The sequence below is a fragment of the Narcine bancroftii genome, chromosome 12 (genome assembly GCF_036971445.1).
Source record: "Narcine bancroftii isolate sNarBan1 chromosome 12, sNarBan1.hap1, whole genome shotgun sequence".
In the NCBI taxonomy this organism is placed as follows: domain Eukaryota; kingdom Metazoa; phylum Chordata; class Chondrichthyes; order Torpediniformes; family Narcinidae; genus Narcine; species Narcine bancroftii.
In genome coordinates, this window is record NC_091480.1 from 20,007,382 (window position 1) to 20,031,352 (window position 23,971).

General features: G+C 42.1%; 1 protein-coding gene across 1 annotated transcript in view; it reads left to right on the plus strand.

Annotated features, from left to right (window-relative positions):
* Positions 1-23,971, plus strand: part of xylt1 (xylosyltransferase I) — a 235,230-nt gene that overhangs the window by 91,105 nt on the left and 120,154 nt on the right. The window contains exon 2 of the mRNA XM_069906589.1: positions 16,549-17,053. Coding sequence (XP_069762690.1) covers positions 16,549-17,053 — 505 coding nt within the window. The remainder of the gene's footprint in view (positions 1-16,548; positions 17,054-23,971) is intronic.

The following is a 23,971-nucleotide window of genomic DNA, read 5'->3' on the forward strand; positions in this document are numbered from 1 at the left end:
TTTTCCCCATGCAGAAAGCATGGGAAATGAAGCAGTATTTATCACTACCTCAAAATAATGCAGATAATTCTGAACAGTCTCTGGGGATTGGTGTTGAAATTCCCATTTGATAAGCTTGTTATTCAAGCTGCAGTTTGTAAATTCTGTACCCATCAGGGAATTTATATATTCAATTTGCATTAAATTATTTAGCAATGAATTGTGTTATGGTGGAGCAGGTTAAAAGGATTTTATGATTCTTTTGACTGATATGCTTGATATCAGATTGGTGGATGCTAAGTAACAATTTGTAGGGGGATAAAAAGGAAGAATACAGCAAGATCTCAATAGATAAGATTTATTAGCAAGAGCTGTGATTTATTCAATTTAAACACAGAGGCACTTTCATTTGAATATCTGTGGTGGGAGTTATCCTGTCAGGTCTGTCTTGGTTTCAAGAAAATCATAACACCTGCTTCAAGTTGCCAGCGATCCAAACCCCACCGTCCCTTTCTGGGTCAGCCTTGGTGACCAGGGTGCATGGGTATCAAGCAGAACCAAAGTTCCGATCTCTTAAAGCAGCCATTTCAAAGTTCAAAGTTTGTAGTTCTCCTTCTTTGCGAGGCAGTCAAGTTTTGATTTCTTCTATACTTCTCTCCATAAAATATGTTTTCCTTTCACCTCATATAACATACACCAGGCTTTTACTTCAATGTGCTGTGGTCCCCAGGGTGGGGCTGTAGAGCCCCTGTTGAGAATGGCCACGATAAAGGATGGGCAAAGCCCCAGAAGAGCCCATGACCATTCAACCTGGAGAGTGCCATCAGGTTGCTCTTGCCACAGAACAGCAGATGATGGAAATCACCTCCACTTTCTTCCTAGTGAATCAGCAAAGGTGGTGGGAACAAACACTGGCAAAGCACTGCATGGAGTGGGAGAGGACTGCTTCAGCACCTAAGCTTCAAGTCTATTGTCATCTGATTGCACAAGTACAACATGATGAAACAGCGCTCTCTGGTCCTCGGTGCAAAGCATACGCACACATACAACCAGACATCACAAACATACAGACAAGCAGTACATGTGCAGGACAAATATACATTTTTAAAAATAAATATTGTTTAGTGAATATTAAAGGCTCGGGTGGTTAGTGTGAACAATTCCTTTCGACATTCAGCATTCTCACTGCTCATCGGAAGAAGCTGTTTCTCAGCTCTAATACTCTTGTATCCCTTTCCTGACAGGAGTAATTGAAAGATGCTGTGTGTGGGGTGGTCATGGTCCTCAACGATTTTGTGAGCCCTCTTCAGATGTCACATCAATGGGTGGGGGGGGGGGGGGGGAAGAAGGAAGGCTCCACTGATCCTTTTTGTCACTTTTGTGGTCCTGTAGACTACCACCCAATCCAATTCACCACACTGTGATGCAGCCGGCCAGGATGCTCTTGATAGAGCTCCTATAGAAGGTTAACATGATGGTTGCCACCCGGTAGCCTTACCGCTTCAGTCTTCTAAGGAAGTGCAGTCACCTTTGTGCTTTTCTGACAAAGTGAGGGGTTGTGTGTCCACCCTGTCATGTTCCCAGAAGGCCCTGTTGACATTCTGAGCCTTGACCTAAATTACCACTTCTACCTACGTTTGTGTGGTTTAATTAGAAATTGATCCTTCCCTGCGCTGAGATCCACATGTCAATTTTTAGAGGGGAGGGAGAGTCGGTCGAAAAACAGTCAGGGATTGATGCACTTTCCTTTAAAGTGACTCAAGTAATACAGTGACCTTGGTTGATTTTACCCTTCCCCTCTAACTCCTGAGCTGTGAGACACTCTTCCTGTTCAACAAGCATTTTGAAGCTTTGGCATATTGTATAGTGTAGATAAGGAACAGAAACTGGGGATGAGTTGAGTCATGTACTTCAGAGATGGAAGGATCCCAGGAGAATGTACAAACTGCCAATGGATTTATTGTGCCCTGGGAAAAGAACATTGACATTAGGTGTCTGTCTAACTGCTTCTGTGACACCAACAGTATTTGGTTTGGCTGGTATATAGAAACCCTAATACTGGATTAGAATTGTGACATTCCATTATTTGAACAGTTTGTTACTGTGGAGGATGCCAAACAGGTATGACTGATGTTCAATTACAGTAAAAGTCCTAAAATGCGGAGTACTCAGAGATTGGGCCAGTCTGAATTATCCAAATTCTTTGACAGCTTTGTCAAATTTGAAAAGCCTGGATTCCCTGGTGGTCTGGATTTCTGGCATCCAGGTTTGGATTTTTACTGTATTACTTTTCAATTTTCTATAAAAAAATTAACTGTGCCTCTTCCCAAAAAAAAATCTGCCCAAAGCTACTTGCAATTCGGGAAAAAATAAACCTTTCAAATCTGTTTTTAGGTTGTATGACATTTCAGTTTTGTGCCGGGATAACTTGCAGCAAGTCTGATGCTTCCGAGCTGTCCCTCCTAAGTGTATCCAGCATCTGTTTTCAGGCTGGTTGGGGACCAAGAAGGAATTCTTGGTGTCTATTTTATTGTGATTGGGTGCAAGGTGCTCCAATGTCTGAACACTTGGCTTATTCTTCTGTGATTCGTGGGCTTTAATGTGGATTCTCCTTTCCTGCTGCTCAACACATTTGAGGCTGGGCCTCACATGGAGGGGCTCCTGGTGCCAACATTTACTCCAGCTGCTGCTTCTTGCTGTAACATTTGTTAAAGTATTAAATACCGTCTAAAGCAACTCACTCCTGGCTCGCCTTGGCTATGAAGCTCCCAAAGGCTTTATACCCGATTACTAACCCATGGCAAGAATTGTAGGTTCGGAACATCTGCTCCATGGAAGTCTTTGCAGCAACAATTGAATGGTTAGTGTAGAAGTTATCGCAATAATATTACAGTGCTAGCAGCATGGGTTTGAATCCAGCGCTGTCTGTAAGGAGTTCGTATATTCTTCCCGTGTTTGCGTGTGTTTCCTCTGGGTTCTCCGGTTTCCTCCCACATTCCAAAGAGGTACAGAGTTAGTAGGTTCATTGGTTACATGGGTGCATTTGGGCAGCACAAGGCAGGAAGTGCCTGTTACCATGAATTAAAAAATTGCACAGTTGCTGTACAGCCACATTCAAAATGCCTGATTTCCTTTGTGCCTATGACCATCTATCCTTCCCAAACCTCTCTCATCTGTTCATAAGTTTCCCAGTATATTACTTCCTCAATGTTTCCCTTCATATTACCACCAAACTTTCAGGAACTGTGTTTAATTACAGTTCTATGAGTAGATATTTCTGCAACTTGTCCAGGATAGAGATCTGCTGTGTGGTTTCAAATAAGCAGTTTCATGGCATGAGTAAGAGTTCCATTATAAATTGAGAAACTTCCCCAGTTGCGGGCGCCGTCGCGCGCCCTTCCCCAGTTGCGGGCGCCGTCGCGCGCCCTTCCCCAGTTGCGGGTGCCGTCGCGCGCCCTTCCCCAGTTGCGGGTGCCGTCGCGCGCCCTTCCCCAGTTGCGGGTGCCGTCACGCGCCCTTTCCCAGTTGCGGGTGCCATCACGCGCCCTTCCCCAGTTGCGGGTGCCGTCACGCGCTCTGCCTGATCCGAGTGTGAAATGCGAAAGAAATGTATGGTGTGAATTTGGTGTTCTCACTAGGTTGTGGTGGTATAGTCTTTTTTTTTCCTCCAATTTAAATTCAAACACATTCTAATCTAGTTGGTAAATCACGTGGGATCTTGGGCTTTATAAACAGAGATATGGAATAGAAAATCCAAAGGTTATTGTTGACTATCCATAAAGTATAGATTTGGTTGCAACTGGACTGTTGTGAATTATTCTGGTCACCTGACTTTAGGGAAGTTTTCGAAAAGATGTGGGTAAAGGCCAAAATTCAGATACAGGAACAAGTTTTTTTTTGTTGACTTCAGGAAACATGCAGAGACATGGGTAAATCCTGTTCAGAGTGGATGTGGATAGACTATTTCCGTTAAGAGGAGGAAAGATTAAAACAAGAGGACATGAGTTAAGAATTAAGGGGCAGAGGTTTAGAGGTAACATGAGGGGGAACTTCTTTACTCAGAGAGTGGTAGCCGTGTGGAATGAGCTTCCGGGAGAAATAGTGGTGGCGGAGTCAATTGTATTATTTAAGAAAAGGTTGGACAGGTATATGGATGAGAAGAAGATGGAGGGTTATGGGCATTGTGCAGAGAGGTGGAACTAGAGTGGGGTGTTTGGTTCGGTGCGGACTAGAAGGGCCTAATGGCCTGTTTCCGTGCTGTAAATTGTTATGTTATGTTATGTTATTTGATAGAATTGTTCCAGGGATGTTTAGACATGATAAGTTGGAGTTGTTCACCTTGGAGCTAAGATAGTCAAATTATGGATGGTTTAAATTTTAAATAATTATAGGCAATTGTTTTGTTAGTGAGTGAATGCTGGGGGCACAGATTTAAAATGTTGAGAAAAAGATACAAGAGGATCTGAGGATTTTTTTATGCAGAGCGTAATCACGATCTGGGATTCACATCTTGTGAGGGCGATGGGAATAGAATCAATCAGTGCTTTAAAAAAGGATTTGCATTGGATTATGTTCCATAAAATTACATGAGGTGAATTGGGAGAGAATAGTTTTCAGGGTGATAAAGAAAGAGTTGGAGAATGTGACTGAGGGGATTGCTTTTTTAAAAACTGCAATAGACTTGACAGACCAAATGACCACCTTCTGCACACGAAAAAAATTCTGCAGTTCTATTACTCGAGGATTGGCAGGGAATTTGACTTAATGTTGAATGAATTTGTTCAGTTCTGACTTTTGGCTGGTCCTCATGGAGGAAATTCCTAACTATTGTAACAACTGAGCATTGACAAAGCTGGTAATTTTCTTACTTTTGATCTCCCTCCTCCTCTTCCCGCACACACGCACAGATGGAGAGCAGAGTGGCCTGCTACAAAACCTATTAGTGGCATGGAACTGAACCAATATATCAGGCCATTTTGATTTATGACCATAAGGCATAGGAGCAGAAACAGGCTATTCAGCCCATCAAGTCTGCCCCGCCATTCAATCATGACCTGATCCACCCACTCAGCCCCACTCCCTGGCCTTCTCCCTGTCATCCTTGATGCCCTGACTAATCAAATACCTGTCAATCTTGGCCTTAAGTACACCCAATGACCTTGCTTTCACAGCTGCCTGCGGCAACAAGTTCCACAGACTTATAACTGCTCTGGCTAAAGAAATATTTGAGGGATATCCCCTTTTTATTAATCCAGCATCCTCTAATTTTCTCTGGACTCCATTTAAGCATCAGCGAACTTTTTCTGCCTTCTTTGGCCTGGGGCTTTCAGATTGCCTGGGTTTTGAGAATAGGCCAGATTGAGGAGGGAAGACAACAGCTTCCTGTTTCAATCATTTCACTAATGTGAACGAGAGCTTCAGGGCTTTGCAAAGTGTTGGAGGAAGAGCAGTTGTTAAGCTATGTTAAATACTTTTCAGACTGGCAAAGAAAGAATAATTAGGAGGTGGCTCCTTAACTCTTTGTACAGTTCATTTTGTCATGTACCAATTTGAAGTTTTTCAGTCAAGTAAACAGCTAAAATATCCAGAGGGGAAATAATAAAAAAAATAATTATTTGTAAGTGTAATAAGAGGGACCTCTGCTTATTTCATCTTTACGTTCAGTGCAACTGCCTGAGGTAAACCTGATTTTTGTCCATTTATTTCATCAGTATTTATTACAGAGTTCAGCTAAAAGTTGTGCAGCAAGTAACCCAGCAATTGCAGGAACATTTTGGAAGATTTTAATAAAAGCCATGCCAGCAGCAAAATATGATTAAATATCTCAGCTGATGCTCATCACAATCTTGGTTACTTGCAGGCCAGGTGCATTGTCACTTCCATAGAGTTCTTACTCTACTAGGCAGCAATAACCCCTGACCTGGAAAAATGCTGTCTCCACAAAATGCCTCTAATTAATTGGAGGGATGGAGCACTATTGGAACACCTTCCCTCGCACTGCTGTAAATGTGAATATTTATTGTCTATCTTTAATATTTATTATTTCTTTTCAGATTTAAAATAATGATTGGAGTTGCTTTTCTTTTTGCCAAGTACCTGTTTGGCCGCAGCAAGTAAGAATTTCAGGCACGTATACATTGTACTTGGGTGCATGATAATCAACCATGATCATTATGACCAACAGTAGGGCCCTCCAATGTAACTGAGGTCCATGTTGCTCTCACCCGGCCGCATTGAGCAAGCTGCGCCACTTGCTTGCCTGACACTGTGATCCAAAATAGACACTTGCTCTGAGCCTTGTCGGAGAAAGAGATTCCCTGGCAGATGGGCAAACTTTCACGGTTGTCCTTAAAGCTTCATGCTGAAAGGCATCACATCCATTGACTCCAGGGCATCACTGCTGGGGGACAAGCAAGTTTTCAGGTCTAAGTCACAACCAATAACATTACAAATAGTTTGTGCCTGACATTTCAGTCTGCCTCTGCATTTCTGCGAGCAGGGGAAAAAAAAGCCGGGGATTTAAGCCTGGGAATCGCTGTGAAGTTAAAATCAAACAAACTTCTCTTCTTCTCTCTGGGTGCAGTAAGTAGAGCCTTGGGTGCTGATTGTTTGGAGTTTGCACGTTCTCCCTATGATTACGTAAGCATCCTCCCGCATCCATAAGCAGTGCGTGCTGGTTGGTTAATCGGCCAGTGTCAATATTCCCATGCCCACTTGAACTGGAGAAGAAGCATTCAAGGATGGTGTGTAGAACCTGAAAAGCAGTGCATGGGGGCAGTACAGTGCAGAAGGAGCAGACATCCTTAAATCTACCTAAAATGCAATTAATTCTACACATTCAGGATATTGGTAGTACTGCACGAGATGTACAAATAATGGACCCCCAAAATATATAATTAAACAAATTTCGCACAGGATATTATAAAGCAATTTGCATCAGCTGAAAGTCTGCGGGTGCAATTACTGTTGTAATCTAGGAAATCTGCCAGCCAAATCATTCAACAGCTATCCTTCACTCCTTCCCAGTGATGAGCTAATTACATGATAATAGCTCCTTTTACATTTGGATCCCTCTAAATTGGCCATTCAGTGTCCCCAGGATAGGAATGGGGGTTTGGCTTTTCACACTTGACCACTCTTAACTGAGATGAGTCATCCCAGGGGGATAGGACTATTCTACTTCTACCGGTGATGTCATGACGCATCGAGCGAAGGTGGACCTGCCCTGAATCCTGATCAATGTATTATGATCTTGTATTTGAACATAATTAATCTTGCCTAATTAAAACTTAATTAAGCTTTATGTACAGCACAGTATGAGCCCTTCAGCCCCTGTTGTTGTGCCGACCTATATAAATCTTTATAAGGGATCGTGGGAAGGTGCTAGGAATAAATAGCAATAGCAGATAAATTTTAAACAGCTTGGAAAAGTTGATATCGCTATAAGCGGATAATTTATTCAGCGTGGGAAAATCGGTAGCTTTTCCCCCATGGTCTTTATAAATTGTGCGCTATAGCGCGACAAATTTTCCCACACTGTTTCAAAATTGTCCCTATTGCCATTTATTTCATCTCTCTTTCTCCTGCTGTGAATTTCCCACGGCAAAGTTTATGCCTTCATTTTAATTTTCCTTCACGTTTCTGCACTCACGCAAAAACTTGGGTCATTTCTGTCCCATAATGCAATTGCCCATTTCATTCTTGAACAATTGCGATGCCCAGGGATTGTACTGGGGTCGGGGCCGCCAATCCCCAGTATGAGATGACATCATCTGATGTTAACGCCATCTGACGAGCAGATTTTGCTTTCACGCTTGCTACTTTAAAGGCCGATTGTTGTTCGATCCCTGGGATCACTGGCAAGTATGAAAGATTCTTTAGTAATGTTGGTTGAAGAAAGAGGATGAGCCAGACACCAGGGCATTACTGCTGGGGGACAAGCAAGTTTTCAGGTCTAAGTCACAACCAATAACATTACAAATAGTTTGTGCCTGACATTTCAGTCTGCCTCTGCATTTCTGCGAGCAGGGGAAAAAAAGCCAGGGATTTAAGCCTGGGAATCGCTGTAAAGTTAAAATCAAACAAACTTTTCTTCTCTCTGGGTGCAGTAAGTAGAGCCTTGGGTGCTGATTGTTTGGAGTTTGCACGTTCTCCCTATGATTACGTAAGCATCCTCCTGCATCCATAAGCAGTGTGTGCTGGTTGGTTAATCGGCCAGTGTCAATATTCCCTAGTGTGTAAGTGGCCGACCGGGTGAAGCTTAGGGGAGATAATGAGGGTGTAGTAAGATGAATGCACGATCATGAGATGTTGATGGTTGGCACAGACTCTGGCTCCTTGGTTTAACTCTCCACGACTTTCTCTCTGCCTTGCTTTGCATCAACCTTTTTGCCCACCACACCTGTGCTTGTTGACACATCCTCATTTCAGGTCAATTTATGGTATGATTTTTTAAATTGTTCATTCTTATTTGTCAAAACAATTTTTATATGATGTGTCTGTGAAGCACCTTGTAACATTTTACTGTCTAAAAGGTGCTGAATATATCTGAGGTTCATGTGACCTTGATCATGGAGTGTAATTGCTCTAGGCTGAGCAATTTATTCGAAGTGAGGTGCAAAATTGCAGTGAGAAAAATTGAGAAAATTGTCATGGGAATGACAGAATTGTTTCGTAATGGTGTTCACTGAAAATGGTAAGTGTTATGGCTTGCATGCTGTCACGGAGCAAGTTTTTGAGCTGTAGGATGCAGACAACACTCACATTTGCATGTACTACGAGGTTGAGCTCCAAACAGTGTCAGCTTGTCTGGCTCCAGTCTTCTGAAAATGCCGAGCTCTGTCCAGGGTCGGGGGGAGAGTACCAGGTGCACAGAGAAATTATGCAAGTATTTGCTTGACATTTTCTTGAAGAAATGAAACATGCTGCTGACCCTTGGGAATCTCAGGAGCAGGACTACTCAGAAAGAGGAGAAGGAGCATTCGGGATGGTGTTAAGAACTCAAGGCCCTGAATTGGGAGCACCTACTTCTTGCTTAAGTGGAAAGAGGAGCATGCCAGCTCAGGGACGACCCGACGAGTACTTTCTGCCGTTCATTATGTTTCTCCAGCCAGCTCAGAACCCATCAAACTAAATGGAAGCATGTTATCATTGATTCTGAGGAACTACCCTTGAAGAAAACAGATATGAGAGCTGTAAAGATATCCAGGAGTAAAGCTATATAGGTAGTACCCACAGTGGGAAAGCAAGAACTCTTCTGCTTCACACACAGTTAAAATTGTTGTTACTTGCATGAAGGTTAGAAGGTAGGTGATAATTGCACCAGTGCACAAATGAGGAGATTTAGCCTCCCTTCGAAAGTTGAACACACTATTTTAATGTAAAATTTTTTGGTACTTAAGTTAATTGCACTACTTACAGCAAATGGGATAAGAGAGGGACATTTGGTTGTATCATTTGGATTTATTTGTTCACAGATTTACTGAGACATAAGGCCCTTTCAGGTGGCCTGAGCACCCCATTGTAAAGCCGTATATTTCCCCCCTCCCATGCCTGAATGTTCCAAACATGCTCCGAGGCACCGACACCAGCCCTCCTCCAGGAGGGATAATTGGCGGGGTGCTGGGCGGTTGCCTGGGGGCGGGCTGATAACTCTATCAGCCAGCGACCCAACTCTCTGCTGCCCAACAGCTGCCCCCCGCTGCCTGACAAACCCTGCCCTACTGGGTAGGGGCGGCCAGCGGGGGATTGCCGGGGCAGTGTGGATTGCTCCTGCACTGGGGCTGATCTCTGCGGCTCAAAATGCGGCATAGTAATGGCGGTCTTCCCTACCCATAATCCCCCATGCAGCTGGAACTGTGTTGGAAACACAGAGCGATTCCATCTGCGTGGGGGATTATGGGTAGGGAAGACAGCCATTGCTCTGCCGCATATTTATGATGGGTGGTGCTGAGGCGCCAGTCACCCCGCCTCCATCAGATCCAGAGGTGCCTCTGGATATGAATAGGCCCTTTCAGGTGGACCAGGCAACGTTGCAGCAGCCTTTTAGAGCTGCCACCTGAAAAGTGAGTCTGCAGGTTAAGATCCGCTCCTGCCACCGCCCTCAAGGTGGAAGGTCCACTGGAAAGGGCCTAGTAAGCCAAGGGACTCCATTGCCTGCATTGTTAGGATGGTGGAGTACATTATTATAGTTTTTACACAGCCGCTGCATAATGGGAAATTTTCAAAAATTTCCCGCAACGCAGGCTGTGTTTAAAAAGTTGAGAAGGGGAATGACCGATTCATTCTCGTTCCGAAATTTTTCCGGTGGCAGCCCTAGACATTTTCGCAGACTGCCTGCAATCTAAACTGAACTGCAGGTGGTCCGCAACAACAGGATAAATTAATAGGACAACGTTGATGCTGTACGTCGCTGCGGCTCAGAGGTATTTTAGTGTAAACGTCCTTCCTGCTTGAATGGCCTGTACGGAGGGCAAGTGTGAAAATTATTGCGACGGCTGTTTAAAAACCATATATGACTGTTTCTGCAGCAAATTGACTCAAAACGGAAAAAAATATGAAGTGAGAAACAATATTTCAAGGTGACTTGCGCAAACGTGGCATTGCATATAATGAACATAAAAAAAATTGCTCCTCAGTGTTTGTCACAAGTCTGTAGCCATATAAAAATTAAAATTTGGTCAGCAGATGTCAAAATTTGGCTCTAATGCAAACAGACATGTCAGCAAACTAGAACATGGAATCTTTGTACTTTAAAGCTTTTCTCTTGGTCGTTGTTTCTCCTGAAGTGTATGATTGTGTAGCACAGTGGCAGAAATAAGAATAGTGTGTGCGTTTTTATCAAGCAATTTAGCAGCGGTTGCTTTTCCAAAGCGGAACAGGAATAATTAAAATTAATCAAGTTGCTCCAAGTTGCCAGAAAGAAAATTCTTTTTGATGAAAAGGTGAATTCTTTCAGTCGCATGCCAAAAAAAAGAAGCATAAATGCCGCATTTGATTGTTCTTCCTGGTTGCGTTTCACTTGGATCACGTACCTTTCAAGCTGAAAGATCTGTGGACAGATGTTTACTGTCAGACCAGCTGTGTGGGAATGGATATATATTATGCATATACTGTATGTATATGCGTTGAGAGTATATTTGTAGCCAAAGGAAAGACCTTTAAACGTAATCACCCAAACTGTACACTAACAATTGAATACAAAATTTGGTGCATGGTCTACATGAACATACACATTTCGTCCAGCTTTTCTCCCAGCAGCAGTATACCGTTTTATTGCCCTCCCAATGTGTTCGTTTTGCCTCGTCCACAGGGGAAAAAAAAGAATCTGAGTTGTATGTGATGTTATGTATGTACTCTGACAATAAATCTGAAATTGGTCGCTCTCCCTTTCTTCCCTTTTCCCTCGGTCTCCTTTCACAGAGCCAAAATCAATTCTCACCTCTCCTCTTATCATCTCCATTTAACACCTTTTTGCTGGGGTCTGGACACCTCCCTGGCCAGTATTCAGTCTCATTTTTCTTACGCCTTCCTATTCTTTGGTTAATCCTTGAAGAAGGGCTCAGGCCCGTAAAATTGGTAATATATCTTTACCTCCTATGTACGCTGTGAAACCAGCTGAGTTCGTCCAGCAGACCAACAGAATTTTGAATGTAAAAGTAAAAATAACTTAATTTTCACTTAATAACAAGCAAGTTTATTGACTCAGCAATGGTGGAAGATTTGAGATTAATCCAGCTGATATCATGAGGCAGATCATACTGCTGGGATACTTTTATCAGTGCATTCGCAACATTATTGGCCTAGAATGTGTGGTCAGTTGCAAAAATCCACCCCCTTTCCATTGCCTGATGTCAAGAACTCCTGCAACAAACTGGCAGAACAGCCAATTACATTAAATAATTCTCACTGACAGGAAAATGTGAGGCAAATGCCATTTAATTTTGCAAAAACAGAGTGCTGGATAAAATTCTTGTGTGAATGTGTGATTAAAGTAAAAGAAAATATCACTTGTCACACTTTTTAAGGTCAAGATAGCATGCTAGGCAGTAATTATGACCTAATACACCTTAAAGATGGACATGCAAAGGTCTGGGTGGTCAGAGCTGCGGTATGCTAATAGAGAGTCTGGTTGTCCTCTCACCATTTCACATTACATTAGCCTGAGACCAAATACAAGGCTCTAGTGAAAAGGCTGCCAGGGAAGTAGCTGATCAAGTGGTGACATCTTCACTGTGGAGCCAGGTCTTTTCCATGTTTTGTTTTTGCCATCTCGAGTTGCCCAATGTTTTTGTCTGTGTCTCTTTTTTGTTGGTGAGAGAAGAGTATTGGAACCTTGATATACAAGTTCTAGCCATGCATGTCTCTCATCCCATGGGATAGGATGTTGCAGAGGTCTGTGGCATTCAAATAGTAATGGTCCATTACTGGTGATCATCTTCTTCAGATAGTGGCTGGATGGGGTATTGATGGGGTGGGGCCAATGGAATGGACAACAGAACGTCGGGTGGAGGTGGTGGAATGGACAAGAGAACATGGGGAGGGGTCAGTGGAATGGAGAACAGATCATGAGCCAAGGTCTTGGGGATTATCTGCACATTTCGAGGGAAAGGAACAAGATGAGAAGGACTGACTTGAAATTGGAGTGGGTGGGAGTTTCAACTGCATGGAGATGAAAATAGATCAGCACCAATATTGAGAAGTGAGGGACATGGCACTTGCAAGAGCTAATTGTACTACGCTTTAAGAAGTAGTTGCTCCAAGAATGCTTAGTGATGGTCATTGAGGGATCATTAATGACTCATTTAAGTACTACTCATTTAAGGACTTTCTTTGCACATTATTTATTATTGAATATTTATTTTCTTTATTGCACAGTTTGTTTGCACTTCCTTCTTGTTTACACGTTTCTCCTTTGTACACATATCTTTACTCAACTACAGTTTTTGCACTACAGTTAAATAGAAATTCTTACTGGCTTGCAGGAAAAAGAACCTTGGGGGTTAAATGTGAAGTCATATATGTATTCTGACAATAAATCTGAACTGCGAACTTGGTGATAGCTCACCAGGAGTATTGCCTGGGATTGATGTCACACCACTGCTCGGACATATGCCTTCTCAAATTTTCAGACTGACGTAAGAGAATCTGCCTCACTCTGGAAAAGACTGATTTTTGTTTTCAATTATGTGGGGCTGAAGAAAAAGATTGTGTGACTGAACTTGAACTGGCACACACAATTAAATGTAAGATTGTCAGGATGTTTTCCTGTGGACATTATAGTGTTTCTGTAATCCTTCAGTGTATCTGTACTTCCACCTGAACAACCACCTGAAGAAACACACAAAGATCAGCATGTACAGAGCCATTGTCATACCCACGCTCCCGTTCGGCTCCGAATCATGGGTCCTCTACAGGCATCACCTACGGCTCTTAGAACGCTTCCATCAGGGCTGTCTCCGCTCCATCCATTCATTGGAATTACTTCATCACCAACATCGAAGTACTCGAGCTGGCAGAGTCCACAAGCATCGAATCCATGCTGCTGAAGACCCAACTGCGCTGGGTGGGTCATGTCTCCAGAATGGAGGACCATCACCTTCCCAAGATCGTGTTATATGGCGAGCTCTCCACTGGCCACCGAGACAGAGGTGCACCAAAAAAGAGGTACAAGGACTGCTTAAAGAAATCTCTTGGTGCCTGCCACATTGACCCCCACCAGTGGGCTGATATCGCCTCCAACCGTGCATCTTGGCACTTCACAGTTCGGCGGGCAGCAACTGAAGACTGCAGAGCCCACCTCACTGACAAAATACAAAGGAGGAAAAACCCAACACCCAACCCCAACCAACCAATTTTCTCTTGCATCCGTGCCTGCCTGTCCCACATCGGACTTGTCAGTCACCAACGAGCCTGCAGCAGATGTGGACATACCCCTTCATAAATCTTCATCCGCGAAACCAAGCAAAAGAAGAAAGAAAAGAAGTGTATCTGAAGTCCCCTTTCACAACAAGCTGGAACAGTGTTTCGAATCAACAATGATTCATGCAGCAAATACCCCATATATTTTCTGTATGACTATTTAAAGACATAAATGTTTTTTCTGTATATGAGTGCACTGAATGAAATCCAGTGGTTTCTGTTGTCGATAATGTCGGCCTTGTTTTAGCTTGAGACTGTAATGTTTAATTAGGATATTAGTCTTGGAATGGTATCTGATTATTCCACAGAGATGGCTTTTGAAAGTTCTCAGCATTAGTCGACGTTACTTTATAATGTCAGTAAATAGACAAATTTGGGGAAGTTAAACTCGCAGCCATCTCAGAAAACCAAAGGGAAAGGGCATGCCAACTGTTAAACCAGTGGATCAGAAGGCGGCTTTATGGTTCTTGTGGAATAGCCGGCTACAGTGTGGTTTAGATCTTCATGCACATTGTGAATGAGCCTTGCTGCTTCAGGGTGTCCTCTGGGAAGGTTGTAAGTAGGACCACAGCCCATCTCTCAAGATCAAGTTTTAAAAAGAAGAATTTGAAAAGAAAATAGTGGATTAAATCATCAGCTGATGCCTTTTTTTGTTTTATAGATTAGGTCCGCAAGACTTGTCATTGCTGGCTGGACAAGATGTAATGATATTCTTTCTAAAGCAGTGACTCTCAACCTTTTTTTCTTTCCACTCACATACAGCCTTAAGAATCCCTTACTGACCACAGAGCACCAATGGCATCCTAAGGCACAGCTGCTCTTTAGTTAGTAGAGGATTACTTAAGGTGGTATGTGAGGGTTGGGAGGGTGGGGTGGAGGTTGAGAGCCACTGTACATTTGTAGTAAAAACACAAAACTCTGGAGAACCTCAGCAGGTCAAACAATGTAGCAAAGGTGAAAATACTTCAACCACGGTGTCTACAGATTTTTGTGACTCACGTGATCATTTGTATCAGATGATGACGAGAGCACAGATGAAGAACTTTGCACAATTCTGCTAGTCTACTTTATCAGAAAGGATACAAGGGAAATAAAGCATGTATATATTAAAAAAAAATCAAGGAAGTATTGGCAGGCTGGGGTTGTCCTCTCTTGAGAAATCATTTGAAATTATTACAAAGTGGATTAACATTCCCACTGGTGGGAGGGAAAAACTGGAGGTGGGGGGGGGGCTCAAATAAGAAATCCAGGTAAGACCCCATTACCTAAAGGTTGGATTACCTCTAGGAGGAATGGACACACATAGTGTTCCATCTAGCATCACCTCTTCCCACCTTTCACCAGCATTTATCACACTCTTTCAAACTACTATATATTGGCAACTTTCCTTTCCTGTTTGGAACACATAAACACGTATAAAATAAATCACCATGCTCTGGATTTGGGTAATTGGCAGAATCACAGCACAGTCCAATATTCAAATGAGTTATTAGCGCAAGAAGATGAAAATTGTTGGCTTTTAAAACTCAGAGCCGTTTTGACAGAACGTGTACATTTAAGCAGAAATCGTGCTCTTGTCGTAAATATCACAAATGGTGCCAATGGAAGAACACTCAGATTGTGATATCATGTAGACCCCTCTGGGATTACATACGCTGTGTAGATTTTTCCTTTAGATTAAAACGGTTGGCGTAGCAGTTAGCGCAACACCTTTACAGCGTTAGCAATTGGGATCGGAGTTTGAATCTCATGTTGTATGTTCTCCAGGGTCTCTGGTTTCCTCCCATTTGAAACGTACTGGTGGGGGGGGGGGGGTGTAGGTTAATTGGGCAGCATGGGCTCGTCAGTCAAAATGGCCTGTAACCGTGCTGTATGTCTAAATTTAAATTGAATCCCAGTTGATTTCATTGATTAGATTACTGATTAAAACTTATTTGTTGCATTTTGTACGCATCAGAAGACCCAGCATGTATTCCTGATTTAATTTCCTCTTGTGTCAGCAAGGTTTGTAAAGGATTGTGCTGAGTTATATTGACTGTGATGCTTCAGCATATTGGATTGGTCAGGTACAGTTCACTGGAAAAGGTTAGACAGGGAGAAACATCCGCAGAAAGCAGTCGCACTGCTATTAGAGCTGTGGTCTTGCAATGCCAGTGGTTTGGTTCAATTGTAAGTTATGGTGCTCTCTGTTTGGAGTTGACACGCTCTCCATTTGGGCATGCAGATTTCTCTTGGGTCCTCTAGTTTTGCCTACATCCCAAAAACCTGGTTGATAAGTTAACCAGCTATTCGAAATTACTCTGGTATCGTAGGCAAGAGATGGAACAAAGAGAGGAGGATGAGAATATGGGGAGAATAGATAACAGGGAAAATTAGTAGGGAAGTGGGATGGCTGTGAGTATTAACACAGACTCAATAGGCTGAAAGTCTATTTCACAAAACAATACGGAGACTTTGTCAATATCTTACATTGTTAATCATTGCTCCCCATTTATACTATGTCTTGACCTGTTACACCCATGCACAACAGCAGAAATGTAATACACTCACTGCTCTTGAGTATTGAGGGTGCATTTGTTTTTCAGTTCTGACGTGGAATCTGGCTGACTGTCTAGTATTCACACCCTGGTTTGTGTGCTTCTCTTCCAGGATGTGATTCTCTCTCACAAGCCGAAGGAGAAAAATCGGATTGACAGCAACAATGAAAATTCTGTCCCAAAAGACTTTGAAAATATTGATAATAGTAATTTTGGATCCAGAACACAGAGGCAGAAACCGAAGGCAGAAGTGAAAAGTAAAGCTGTAGTTGTGCAAAAGGCCAAGTATGAGCAGCTGAGCAAAGTCAAGAACCATTCGCTGTTGGCTAAGAACACCAATGAAGTCCTACCCAAGGGAAACTATAAGGCCAAAAATGCCAGTACTCCTCAGCTCAACTACAAGACCGTGAGCCACTACAAAGGGGGGACAATTGGAAAAAGCTCTCAAGAATACCATGAACGGGCTCCGAGATGTGAAATAACTGGCAAGGAAGCGTTGTCAGCCCTTTCCCGGGCTAAAAGCAAGCATTGCCGGCAGGAAATAGCTGAGCTTTATTGTCTTCATAAAGATGGAAAGTTAATGCCAGAAAAAGTACCACGGTTGTGTCCATTGGAAGGTAAGGATGTTCCATTGCTTTTATAATGAGTTTATGGGATCAATTATCTGGGTAGTGATGGGGAACAGGAAACCTGGCCAATTGATGTTGACTTCTTTCTCCCCCCCCCACCCCCCTTTGCTCTGCACTTGACATAATGGATGTTATGGACCACTCAGTCTTCAGCTGACTCTAGGAAGGTATAACAATTGTAAATTGTGGTATTGGAGAATTTGAGTGTTAAACAGTTGTGTTTTGATCACTGATTATCATCTGAATGCCATTTGTGGCTCATCTCAATCCTGACGTCAGTGTATGTTCGAAGATAAGAATTAGGTTCAAATGAAGTTCCCAAAATTGCTCTGCCATTTAACAAGATCATGGTTGATCTGATTGCAACTTCAACTCCACTTTGTTAACCTTTCAATGTTTTGGTTCTGAGGTATCTGTTATAAGTATTCCAATTATTTAATATGCCATCATTCTCAGAGGAGGATAATTCCAATCATTCGCAACCCTTTGAAAGAAAAATATAATATTTGTCTTCAGTAGTAATCTCTTATTTTTGAGCAGTGATACCTAGTTCTAGATTCTTCTACAAGAAGATGTCTGCCTTTGAGATGCTATAGGTTAGTGGTTCTCAACCTGTTTCTTTCCATTCAAATACCACTTTAAATATTCCCTATGCCATAGGTGCTCTGTGATTAGTAAGGGATTGCTTAAGGTGGTAGGTGGGTGGAAAGAAAAAGTTTGAAAACCACTGTTTTAATCGTCCCTAATTGACTCGTCATGTGCACGGTTTCACTTCTCTGAAGGAAATGGGCCAAATACAAAATATTTCAGTAACAATTGGGTCTAGAGCAGTGATTCTCAACCTTCCTGTCCCACTCACCTACCACCTTAAGCAATCCCTTACTAATTTCAGAGAATCTATGGCATAGGGATTACTTAAAGTGGTAGGTGAGTAGAAAGAAAAAAGGTTCAGGGCCACTGCTATAGGTTTCAATTGAGTTGCTTCTGAACTCCATTGGATAGCTTGCCCAACCTTTCCTCTTAAAAAAACAGGGACATTTAGAGGTTGTCTCTATCTTTACTGGACTAATTTATTCCACCTCGTAAGAAAAAGTAAGTGCAGGAGATTGTTTACATTATTTTTTTAAACATTTGTGGATTCCGCTATTTGTATTTTGTTATTTCTTTTGTTTTAATTTGATTTGTACATCTTTCTAAAAATTTCTACAAGATTTTTGAATCTCTATCAGGGATAGTTCAAAGGCCTTTGACTGCATTATACTATCAAAACCAAAAGGATTTTTGAGATAGAGGCTCAGTGATACACTGCCAAAGATCTGGTGGCCTCCTGCTCTGCCTTGAAGGTACAGAAGGTCTTTCAAAACACAGATGCTGGAGGAACTCCAGGATGAGGAAGGGTTCAGGCCCGAAATGTTGGTACTGTATCTTTACCTCCAATGGACGCCGCGAGACCGGCTGAGATCCCCTAACATCTCCACTCACAGTGTCTGCAGACTTTTGTGTTTCACAGAGGTTCTTACGATTGTGGTGCATTTTGCAACCAGGAAGAGTAATTGTGGGTTAGACTGAGTAGGATGCAATGTCCAGGTCATACCAACTCATTCATTTTAGAAGGATTGAAGTTAGGAGCAGGAAAGTTATGCTGCAACTTACACGGTACTAGTGAGGCTGCATCTGGAGTACTGCGTACAATTCTGATTATCTTACTTGAGGAAGGATATACTCACTTTGGAGGTGGCGCAGATGAGGTTCACCAGGTTGATTCTATAGATGAAGAGGTTAGCCTATGAGTTGAGATTGAGTCGTCTGGGACCAATCTTGCTGGAATTTAGAAAAATGAGAGGGAATTTTACAGAAGCATACAAAACTATGAAAGGCATAGATAAGATAGAGGTAGGTAAGTTGTTTCCTTTAGTGGAAAAGACTAGGACAAGGGGACTTAGCCTCAAGATTCAGGGTAGGAGCTTCAGGTCGAAGATGAGGAGTAACTGCTTTTCCTAGAGGGTGAATCTATAGATTTCGCTGCCCATTGAAGCAGTGGAGGTGACCTCAGTAAATATATTTAAAACAAGGTTGGATAGATTTTTTACATCATAGGGGAATTAAGGGATATGAGGAAATGGCAAGTGGGTGGAGATGAGCCTATCACCAGATCAGCCATGATCTCATTGAATGGCGGAGAAGGTTTGATGGGCCAGGTGGTCGACTCTTGCTCCTGTTTATGTTCTAATTCAGCTTTTTCTCTTCACCTGCTGTCAGATCTCCTGGGTTATTGTTGAACCTGTGGAAAATATCCACCAATGGCATAAAGCTGCAAAGTTTGGTGAAAATAATTACTCGGAAGCTTAGGTCCATTCATTTTAAGCACCAGTACCAGATAAGTTAAATAAGCAATTTGTAGGCAAGAGTGATGCGATTAAAACCTATGTGCTGAATGGAGCATAGATTGTATGTGATATCACCTGGGAGTTCAGAAGAGGTCTCAAAAAGCTCGATGCTTGGAATTAATTTGAAAGTTGCCTGGTTTTTTTAATGCCTGCATTGACTATTTATTTCATGCTGTGGACGAAACCCAAGTAAAACCAGTTGATGCTTCAATCAATATTGATCCCCTCATCTGGTTCATGATTGGGCGAGGCATTCGATCGAACAGGGATTTTACTTGCTGACTTGCCATGGTTAGCAGCACCTCTTCCACTGGGGGGAAAAAACTTTTCACACAGTTTGATTCAGCAGAAATTAAAAGCAGAACGGCAATTAATCTGCTGAAAATAAATCCTAAATTAATTGTAATCAAAAAGCCTCAGATGTGAGGTAGTAATCACCCTCTAGCAAATATAATACAGTATGTTTATAATTAACCAAAACCCACTTAACAGAAAATTTTGGTGGCAATATGACATCACAAGTTGAAAAAAATTTTCACCCGACGTGATCACGTGGGGCCCTGACACGTTGTTAGCGCCAGTTTATTACAGCAGCAAGATCTATTTAATACACTGTAAAAGATCCAGTCAAACTTGTGATTGAGAGGGGTTTGCGACAAGGAAGTTACGGGTTAGTAGAGATTGGAAGGGAGAGGAGAGGGAAGGCCAGAGGTTGAAAAGGCTTCTGAGAAGCTGATGACCCACCAAGGTAGGAAAAACTAATCTCAGGGATGTATGTGATGTCATGTATGTACTCTGACAATAAATCTGAATTTTGAAGGCAACAGTTGACACCTATTGAGGGTGTCCCTGACTTCTATCTAAGATTATTTCTTATCCACTTGGCCAAACTAATCCAGGGCAAAGATTCAAAGGAAGATGTTGTTAAAGGTATTAAAATAAGACCCTGTTGATCATGTATAGATTTTTACATTCCATCTCCTGGGTTATGGCGATTTGGAGAACTTGGTTGTGGGATTTCTTGGTGCTGTTTTTAGCCCACGTGCCAGAACTTTGTGAAACTTTTTTTAAACTTTGCTGGTTACCCAAAAAAATTGTTGCATAATTAACAAATAATGCAGATAGGTGGTGCAAAAAAAAAAAACCCTTCCTTTTAATGAGGACATTGCTGTAAGAGCAGGAATGGAAACAGTTTGTTGTTATTCCTGAGTTGATCCATCTCCATTTTAGAGACTATAGATCATGGCTACTGTTGGCAACTGTCACACTAGCACACATCACCCACACCAAATAACTCCTCAAGTCACTAAATACTTGATATGTAGTTGATATATGTATAAAATTCTGAAAGATAAAATTAGGTAAGTTGTTTCTATTGGTGGGGGAGACTAGAACTAGGGGACATAGTCTCAAGATTCAGGATGGAGATGAGGAGGAACTGCTTTCCCCAGAAGGTGGTGAATTTATTGCCCATTGAAGAGGTGGAAAATATCTCATTAAATATATTGATGACAAAGTTGGATAGATTTTTGCATAGTAGGGGAATTAAGTGAAAAGACAGGTAAGTGGAGGTGAGCCTATCATCAGATCAGGCGGGGCAGGCTTGAGAAGCCTGATGGCCCACTCCTGCCCCTATTTCTTAGGTTCTTTTGAAATATCGTTATCTGAGGAAGTGACTGAAACGTGAAGGAAGCAATGTTTCCTCAAAAATAACATATAATTTAAGAAATAACATCACAATATTCAAACAAATATGGGAACTGTACATGAAATACAATAGAGAAATCTTACCATGGACTTCCACCATCTAAAATGACAGAAGGAGAAGATAACGAAATGAACTGACTCAGTCTATAAAAGTAAAAGACAAAAATTTCTGTTTATTTTTATTAAGTGACGACATTGTTTAACGGGTTTAATGTATCTTATGGATTGAAATTTGAATAAATGGGAGGGGGGGAGAGGGAGGGAGGGAAGGGAGGGGGGGAAAAGGGGAGAAAATGACACTATATATTCAAGAGAAAAATGTCTATGTATTTTGGTCAGTATGGTTTATAGTGTGAAAAATAAAAAAATTTAAAATAAAAAAAATGAGAGCCAGACCCTTGTTCTTCTAGCCTTTCCCGAATGAGTTGGCAGTAGGCTATCTTGTGTGTGATGCGAGTGTTTACTCCTCATTGTGATTGCCCTTTCTGGTGTCTGGTGTTGCTTCTGATCATCTTTGATGATAGGGCCCAAAAGATTCATTGATTGGCCTAGGAATTATTTTGCTTTGGGAAGTAGTTTTGAGTTGGCAATGTGTGGATTGGTGGGGGACGAAGGTTAATCCATGGACTCACCCACTGCAACCTTCTTGTGTGCTTGATGCATTTCTTCTGCTCGATTTTGTCATTGTGGAGCTGACGGATTGCGATCAAGGGATATGGGGTTGTTCACTGTAATGAGAGAGACAGTGGCATGGAAGGATTTGTATCTTTATTGAGGGTGAGCAGGACTTCAGGGATTCAATTAGAGTGATTGGGGGGTGGGGGGGTGGAAGATGGCGAGGGTTGGTGATAATTGGTCACACAATCCAAAATGCATCCTATGTCACTGTGATAAAGATAACCCAGCCTAATTGACTGTTGGTGTGATATGAGAGTCACTCCTGCACTTAGCTTGAGTGGCCTTGGAGAAACCAACGTTCACTCATGTTTTATATTAGTTACTGTATGTGTATAATAGTCGATATCCTGTAAAAATGGACCCCATATTTTTGGCCCCAAAATCTGGTATTTTTCATCTATCGCGTGCAAAAGTCAACCACCCCCCCCCCTTTATTTTTGGCCCCAGCCTCCTGCCCATCTGAGCTCCAAACACGCTGGCCCCCACCTCTCGCCTAGGCCACCTGCCGATGCCCTGACCATGGTCTCTCACTTAGGCCGCGGCCACCTGCCCACCCATCTGAGCTCCAAATGCCTCAACTGCGGACTCTCACTTTGGCCCTAGCCACCCTCTCATCTGCCCTTCCGACACCCTGTCTGCAGGCTCTCAACTTGGCCTGTGCCTTCTGTACATCCGAGCTCCTGACGCCCCAAACGCATACTTATCACCTGATGCCCACGTTCCCAGCCATCCATCTGAATTCCCAAATCCCCCCTAATGTAGATTAATACCTGGTCTTGTCCACCTACTCATCTGTCTGAGCTCCTGATGCCTCATATGACACAACTACTTACGTAGTCAAAAGTAGTATGCATGTATTAGTTGACCCCCTAAATTTTACCCCAAAAATTGGTCCACAAAATTTGCCTTTTACCGCAACAGAATCTGGAAACTCAGTGTCAGCTTTTACATTGCACACCACTGATATTTAGCTGGTTCGACCCTGGGCCTATCTCTTCAGATACAAGACTGGTGGATAAACGATCCCAAACTCAAAGATACCTACACTCTGATTTGGCCTTGGTGGCCATGTTGACAGCTGCTGGGGACCTTAACTTTGATGCAGCTTCGACTTTTCCTTCACAAAGTTTTCTCTAATTTACCCAAACATCTTCCTCTGAGAGTCGGTGTTGGAATTTGGTGGTGCTGTGATGGAGTTTGGGATGCATATCTTGCATACTTTCCCTGGCTGTTTTTTTTTGTTGCTTTTCTCGCTCGAGGATAGCGTATGTGCAATCAGTGTAAACCTTCGCAAATCCATCACAATCCTTGGCTGCAGAAAATATGAGGTAAAATGTGGAAAGGGACCCATTTATTTCCTGTTGCTCCCTGTCTACCAACTACTTCCACTCCGTTTAGTATAGCCCAACTGGCACTGCCCTCTCCAATGTCCATTACATGATACTGCTGTTGTATGGAGCTCAGTCTCCTCCAATTCATTATATGCAAATGTAGCGTGGCAGATTGCTATGCTTTTTAAAAAAAAATTCTGTTTCAAGTGTAAAACAGTTTGACAATCATGCTTTTAATAAATGATACTATTTGTACAACAGAGTAGTCACTGTATCAGTGTTTTTACTTTAGCACAATTCAAAGCTGGTTTGATAAAGCTCTGCATCAATCATGAAATTGTCATTTTACAAATGGAAACATATTAGAGTATTTGCATTTAAATAGGAAAATGTGGAAATAAATTAAACAAATGAAAGATACAAGAAAATACTTAAAAGGGGCAATTACAGTCTGGATTGAGCATCCGCCAAGTATTATTATTGCAATTATATATTTAGGATGTTTTAATGATTTTGTATTCACTGATAGATATTAATTGAGAAAATCTAATGATCTCCAGGTTATTTTTTTAGTGTATTTTCAACTGGCTATGTTTCTTTTATGGTATTGTTTAATCTCTCATGGATCATTCACATGACATTTAAGCAGTAGACCTTGTAGAAATCATGAATTAAATTAGGATTTGTGATACAATCTTCAGAATGGAAATGTTGGTTTGGGGGACAAAATTTTACTGCAGATCACGTAATTGAAGTTTAGTCGAGCTGTCTGTCATTGTCACCCAAGGCTATACTAAGCTGGT